Source organism: Musca autumnalis, unplaced genomic scaffold (genome assembly GCF_047663935.1).
Source record: "Musca autumnalis isolate F117 unplaced genomic scaffold, ASM4766393v1 scaffold_5, whole genome shotgun sequence".
In the NCBI taxonomy this organism is placed as follows: Eukaryota; Metazoa; Arthropoda; class Insecta; order Diptera; family Muscidae; genus Musca; species Musca autumnalis.
In genome coordinates this window covers 167,584,184-167,591,915 of record NW_027412088.1, presented here as the reverse complement: position 1 = coordinate 167,591,915, position 7,732 = coordinate 167,584,184, and the positions used below count along the sequence as shown (strand labels likewise).

The following is a 7,732-nucleotide window of genomic DNA, read 5'->3' as shown; positions in this document are numbered from 1 at the left end:
TTTTGTGAATATTTATCTTACATTCCGAAGTTTTTATTTTATTCAAATAATTAAACTTATTCTATAATAATTACAAGTGTAGAATATTTGTAAAAATAATTATAGATAGCCATATAGATTATATTTGGGTTGCATTTATATATTATTTTTGAAACACTTGTGCTAATATTTGCATAAAAGAAAATGTAGTAAAGTGTTTTGTGCATTAAAATGTGCTATATAGGAGAGTGAAAAGATAAAGGTGAGATATATGTATGTCATAAAAAAGGAGATACACAAATAAAACTTAGATTAAAATTCTTTAGAATTGTTGTAGAATTTTATCAAGTTTTGAGGACTATAAATATATAGTAGACAATTTATAGTACAGACAAGTATAGTAAGTTGGAGTTTGGATGAATAAATTTAAATACAAAGACTTAGATATAATATAATGTATATAGTACTTGGACCAATAACTATTCATACGATGACATTGTTTGTGAAATGTAGAGAAATTGCTTCCAGACATACAAATTATGTTTGGTCATACTGTGTACCAAGATGTAGTTGTGTTTCTGTCTTAAAGAAATTTCTCAACATTTAAAAATGGCATCATATGAATAATTAACGATATTATAATAATCGTATATAATAATTTTATTGTAATTAGTATTTTTGACTTAAGCTACATAAATAGATATTATTAATATTTTGCCGACGATCACGATTATAACAATACCATGAAAAAGATTCTTACGCACATAAATTGTTGGTGGCAATCCGGTGTAACAACCGTATGTGACTGAATGAATAGGCTGGTTCTCATTTACATATATTAATATAAAATAATAACAAAAGTCCTATAGAAATACTTATGAAAGTTTGTACTGTTCGGTTACAAAGATATACTCATGATATATGTATGTATGTGAGGCCTCAGAAAAAAAAATGTGTCGGTTAATTGAAAACAGCGTAATACCCCGGTTACACTTAACCGGATTAACCCAGTGGGTTTGGATTTCAAATGTCAATTCCATTGCGCAAACGTAAAATAAATCCTCTCGAAGTGGGTTAACCCGGCAAAAAACTATAGTGTAACCGCACTATAATTCCCAAGACAGAATAAACGTTTTGTTTTATCTTTCGCATTTCGCGTTGCCAAAAATACAACAACCACATGATGACAGCAATAGGTCCGTGTTTAGCCACACAAATTTCTCGGGAAAGTATATTCAGTTTTTAGGCAATAGGGGATAGGAAAGAGTATTGAGGAGCTCTTTCCTCTCCGCTTTCTCCCAAAAAACCACAATTTACTTTCCCGAGAAATTTGTGTGTCTAAACACAGACTACCGCTGCCAATGTCCTTAAAGGCAACGCTAAGTGCAGTATACATTGTCAGTTTTGACTGTGGATTTTTCGCAATTATCGATAAGTGTCCAAACGTCCAACAAGCACAAAATATTTTGTGCTTGTATGATAAATGACAATGATTATTTGAGCAAAGCTGTCATTCAAAACTGACAACATGTACCTACATAGCTTTATGGTTGTTGTTTTTTTGGTAACACGAAACATCGAAATTAAAACCAAACGTTTATTCTGTTTTCAGCTTAAGCATCGCATTAAAAAATAACCACATGAAAATACGGAGAATGTGGTTGCTAACAACTACCTACGCGGCGCCCAACGGATCAATTTTAGTGAGGCATAAACACGCGAAATTATAACTGACAAATTTGTTGGAACATGATTCTCTTGGTACAAGTGTTCAATCAATTCGTTACATTTCGTTGTAGCTACCAATGGGTGGGAGGGAACCCCTTTCTTAATATAGAGGATAAAATCCATGAAGGAAATTGAACGCTGAAAACCTGCAAACACAACTTAAAGCAGAAGCCTACTCCGCTTTACTACTTTTCTACTTACTTCTACTACTTTTCTGCTCGCTGAAAAAAACACTTCTTGTCCAAATAATGTGGAGAAACAATCTGTACTTAGGTACCAAAAAGCATCACCTAAAATCCATGGTACGATCAGGAGTTTCGTAATAGGGATAGATAAGTGGACTTTCAATAAGCTGATTAGTTTTTGAATTGAAAAAAAAAAAAAATAAATAAAAGCGAATTCGATTTTTGGTTATGGATAATATTGGAAAGTCGACTTTAGGTCTGTTCGATAACTAAAAAGTTTGTACAAATTTGTACAATTTTTACAAAATTCTGTTCGATAACAAACTTATTCAGTAAAAGGGAAATGAGAAGCAGTTGCAAGAACTTGCGAAGTTGTCGAACATGCCTATTGTCAACGATTTTGAGTACAGATATATGTTGGAGAGTCGTCCTTGGTTATCAAGTATATTTTATGGAACACCCCTGAAAGCCCGACAAAATATGGATACCATTAAAGCTCAAAAATTTGCCGGGAATACCGATAAATAGGGAGGTACCGGAAGGAGTGAACCTTCGAATTCTATCTAATATTCGAAGAAAAATTACGATATCCAAAGTGTAGACGAACGCAGTATTCGAGCTCTCCAGCCACTACCTATTGTGCCATAGAGGTTTTTTACAACTTTCGGACTGTTTTCTGAAGAAGTATAGACTTGCCCCTGCAAAATCTTTTACTGTCGTAATTGAGGCAGTGAATGCAAGTTGCTTCAACAAAAGTCGAAGCGATTGGAGGGCTGGTCTTAAAGTGAATTTATCCAAAATTTTGTGTTGGATGTACCCGAAGGAGTGGACAAATATAGTCCATATTCAAACCTGATCTATATCTCGTAGATATATTAGGATGTGTAAAGTATGGACCAAACCGGTCACTCCCATCAAGAGTTATCGTGCGAACAGTTTTTCCGAACATTTTTGAACTTTTGTGGAGGAGGTACCTGAAGGAGTGGACCGATATGGCTTATCTTCGAACTTAAACTAAGTTGGCACAAAATATTGCGAAGGCGACATTTTGGTCCGAATCGGCAGAACCGTTCGAGAGTTATCTTGCGCTCCAACTTTCAGGCTATTCTCTCAGGAAGTATGGACTTGCCCCTGATGTAACTTGTACCGTCGTATGGGGAGCAGTGAATAGCACTTGCTACAACAAAAATCAAAGCGATCCGAGAGCAGGTCCTAAACTGAATTTTCCGAAATTTTGTGTGGGAGGTACCCGAAGGAGTGGAGCGATTGAGTCCACATTGGAACCTTATCTAAACCTGGTAGAAATTTCACGATGTGCAAAGTATGGACCAAATCGATTACTCCCTTCAAGAGTTTTCGTGCGCACAAATTTTCCGAGCATTTTTGAACTTTTGTGGGGGAGGTACCGATAAAACCCATCTTCGAACTTAAACTAAGTGTGGACAAAATATTACCAAAGCCAAACTTTGGACTGAATCGGTTGATCCGTTCGAGAGTTATCGTGCGCTCCAGCCAGACAGATGGACGGACATGGCTAAATCAACTCCAAATTGTATTGTCTGAAACACATTTCGTCCAAACATACTTGGGGTCTAAAACTATTATTTCGATGAGGCACATTCTCCGCGTATGAAAGTGTATATACCCTCGTTAGCATAAATGCTGAGGGTATAAAAATAGGGAATTCTAAAATGTGGCATTTGCTTTCAATTTTCTATCCCTATTTCGTAAAGCTACTAGCGACACGAAATGCCATAGATAAATATGGGAAGACAACAAGACAGGAGAAACGAATTAAAAAAGAAGAAAAAAACTCGATATGTTCAGGAGGCATGAACTCGCCTTGGTGGCGATAAAACGATTCGACCAGCTCCCATTCGGATCAATCTTAAAGAGTGGTAGCTCTCTCCAGAGATTCCAAGTCTATTCTGCAGGTACCAATTCCAAGATCCACTGTATGGGCTCCACTTCCCTCTTAGTAGGGAGTTGTGGACTACCTAACATCTACGCACTTCTTTGCAACTCGAAGCTCCACCCGTGATTTGGGTCTAAACCATCACTAACACCTTCGGTACCACAAAGTCTCCGGCTGAAACACATTTCGTCCAAACATACTTGGGGTCTAAAACTATTATTTCGATGAGGCACATTCTCCGCGTATGAAAGTGTATATACCCTCGTTAGCATAAATGCTGAGGGTATCAGAATAGGGAATTCTAAAATGTGGCATTTGCTTTCAATTTTCTATCCCTATTTCTTAAAGCTACTAGCGACACGAAATGCCATAGATAAATATGGGAAGACAACAAGACAGGAGAAACGATTTAAAAAAGAAGAAAAAAACTCGATATGTTCAGGAGGCATGAATTCGCCTTGGGTGGCGATAAAACGATTCGACCAGCTCCCATTCGGATCAATCTTAAAGAGTGGTAGCTCTCTCCAGAGATTCCAAGTCTATTCAGCAGGTACCAATTCCAAGATCCACTGTATGGGTTCCACTTCCCTCTTAGTAGGGAGTTGTGGACTACCTAACATCTACGCACTTCTTTGCAACTCGAAGCTCCACCCGTGATTTGGGTCTAAACCATCACTAACACCTTCGGTACCACAAAGTCTCCGGCCAGAGTGCGTAGTCGAAACTACTAACAGTTTTTGTTCCATGCAACACGGGGCTGCAGCACAATCAGAGAATGGGAAGAGTGCACTGATGGTGTGGCCCATACACCTCTTCTGCTAGGTTCAGCAGCCAATATAAATTCAAGGGAGTAAAACACCAAACCGATTTTATAAAATTTTAGTATGAAATATGTGCTGCGTTAAAAACGCGCCAGAATCAATTTCAAATGAACGTATTAAATGTGACCCAAAGTGAGGACATGAATTAATCTGACTTGATTTTCTTGTTGAAGGCCAAGGACTGATAAGGACTATTCATCTGGTGATCAGAAAAAATTGGCTGGGTTTAGTTCTTTAAAATTTTCTCTATAGTGGAAATATCGAACTTGCTTGCTTTAGTCTTCTTCAGGACTTGGCGTAAGATGTGGATCTGCTAAATGAGGGATTTGTCAAGTCTAAAGTTGCATTTATATGATCAAATTATAGTTCATTCGATACTATTATATATGCGATTGGAGAGAAATAATGACGGAGCATGGAAAAAGACCGGCAGACATTTATTAACTTGGCTTAAACTGACAGATTATTTATGCCGTGTCGTTCTTGTCCGTTACCATTTTGTTCAGTTATTATTCCATCTCATAACAGTTCCACCCGATTTTTGTTATTTTTAAGGGTTAAAGATTAAAATAAATGTAGGTCTCATATAACGGTCCCGCCCAATTTGTGGAATATTGATCGGCATATTCAACGGATTTTAAATTTACTTAGATTTGGTATTTCCTAAAGTCTCTCTCCCATCTTCTCAAATTTACTATAGCTTTAGTCTTCACGATAAACCCAATGGGACTCCCTAGATGACAGCTGCGCTTTTTTAACCTAACCCAAATCAGATATAGACATATAAACACCCCGGCCTGCAATAAATTTTGTCAGATTTAATCTCAATACCTAAAAGGGATAAAAGATTATTTTAAAGCCGGGTGTAACCGAACAACACAAACTTTCATATGATTTTCAACAAACGTGCAAATATGCGATTCTGTGGGCTGAAATATTATTTAATACATGATTTTAAGCTTAACGGTATGCTCATTACTAATATTTTTTATCTTCGTTGTGATCAGCTGGGGCTGTGAAGTTGAAAGATCAAGAACATTTTTTATTTAAATAAACTCATTAGAAATTAAAAATATTACATTTCAAATGGCGCCCAACGTGGGACATTTTATGTCAAAACTCCACAGCCCGCTCTACAAATAGATTTTTTTTAAATATTTTAAACTAAGCTAACTTAAAATTATTGTAAGCTAAATTGTAAGTAGTTTTTGTTGTTAATAAATTAGTAACTTAATCTAGAAAAAAAAAACTACAAAAACTAAGCTGCTTATAAACAGGCTTTGAGACAGAAATTGTGTAAATTCATTATTGCACAAAAGCTTTTTGTTTTTAGTTTTCTAAACTCTACGTACATCTATGTAAATGCTTAAAAACTTAATATAAACCCGATGGTATATCGGTAACTTTTGATCCTTGCGTGTACGAACGTGTTCGTGTCGTCACATTGCTGTTATTCAAAAGATCCGGCCTCGTTGAGTTTTGCTGTTGGGGGGCATATGGTCCAATGCGAATGGTGGGATTACTGCCAAAATAAATCTGTTGATTACTTCGTGACTTTTCACGTTGGCTGGGCATTAAATTATTGCGTTTACCATTTTGTTGATCTGCCTCATTGTAGGCCTCATTATGGCTGGCAAAGACAGCCTCCAAACGTTCTACATTTTTGGTAACACGGCGTGCCTGTAAGGCTGCGGTTAAATCGGGTTTAGGATATTTTGCTGCCGTATTCATATCGGTCATAAAGAATACCCCATTAAATTGTTGCGGTGGTACACCATTTGTCTCCGTGAAACTTTCACGCTTTGGAGCTCCACTCATAACAATTGTGGTAGCAGCATTACCATTGTCCACATCATCTGCTGGACTATCGGAACTTTCCCGCAAAGCCTTCATTGTTGGATCATCTTCACAGTGGCGGGCATTCATAATGACATCCAATAACTCTCTGGTAGTGTTGTTTGAGTGTTGTTTATTTCCAGTATTTTCTGGAATTTCGGGTGAGTCTAAAGCATTGCGGTGATATGCTTTCTCCTGATCTTGTATAACATAATCACTTTCATCGAAAAAGGTTTTCAAGGCGGCAACTTCTTGATTGGGGTTAATGGGCTTCTGCAACATTAACATGCCATATTCGGAACCATCCAAATCTGAACCTTCAGGTTGCACAAGATGGGCCAATGAGCGAGACTTCCTTGGCGGCTGGGGTACAATATTTTTCGGCACAATCTCCTTCTCCTTGGCCTCTTTACAGATTTTCTTAAATTTGCATTCGTTGGTGGAAATTTGTTTCTCTGCCTCATTTACCACATTATCCAGTTCTTCCATGGCATCCTCAATGGCTGGATCGGTGGAGAGTTTTTCATGTTTTTTGCTATTTTGTGGTAATACCAAAATTGGCACTGGTGACAGTGATGGTCCTGTGTCAGAACTGCTAATACCCTCATCTTCATGTTCGGAGGAATCTTGTTGCTTGCCGGGAGGTATATGCCGCGGCAGAGACATTGGCTGTTTGTCCAAAGGTTTGAAGGTGTTTTCATTTTGTGCTCCCTGTAAACGGAAAATTTCTCTCTGCAATTCAGCGCAACGTTCTTGCAGCCTACGTTCCATGGAGGTTAGTACAGCTTTTTCTTCGTGCAATATTTGAACTCTACGTTCGAGAATGACCATTTGACTGCGTACCCGATCAGCTTCCCGCGACTGGGTAATCATTTTGTCCACATCGACATAGATGTCGTGGAATTTCTTCAGCTCACTGCGCAACACATCCAACCATGGTGATGACGAGGAAATTGTCTGAAAAAATCAAGGCAAAATGTGAAATTTTGGGAAAATTTGAGACAGTTTTCAAGAGGCAGAATAATAGATGAGCCGAACAGGGAAAACGCTTTGTTTTGGATAATGCTTCTCGTGTTGCCAAAATAAAAATCCCACGGACGTTGCTTTCGCGTTGGTTGGCATTTCTTTCATTGTGTTCAAACGAAACGCGAAGATATCAATCGCTGCCGACCTCCTAAGAAGCAACGCTTGGTGGTTATGGTCTCTTGAGAACACAAAACTTTAATCGCAAAACCAAACTTTTATGAAGGGATACATAATGACAAGCA

The 7,732-nt window shown here is 37.7% G+C and overlaps 1 protein-coding gene across 1 annotated transcript in view; it reads right to left on the bottom strand.

The window, feature by feature from the left end:
* mwh (multiple wing hairs) overlaps window positions 1-7,732 on the bottom strand; it is a 207,632-nt gene continuing 199,900 nt past the window's right edge. Inside the window, exon 8 of the mRNA XM_073956896.1 lies at window positions 1-7,421. Coding sequence (XP_073812997.1) covers window positions 6,003-7,421 — 1,419 coding nt within the window. The 3' untranslated portion in view covers window positions 1-6,002. The remainder of the gene's footprint in view (window positions 7,422-7,732) is intronic.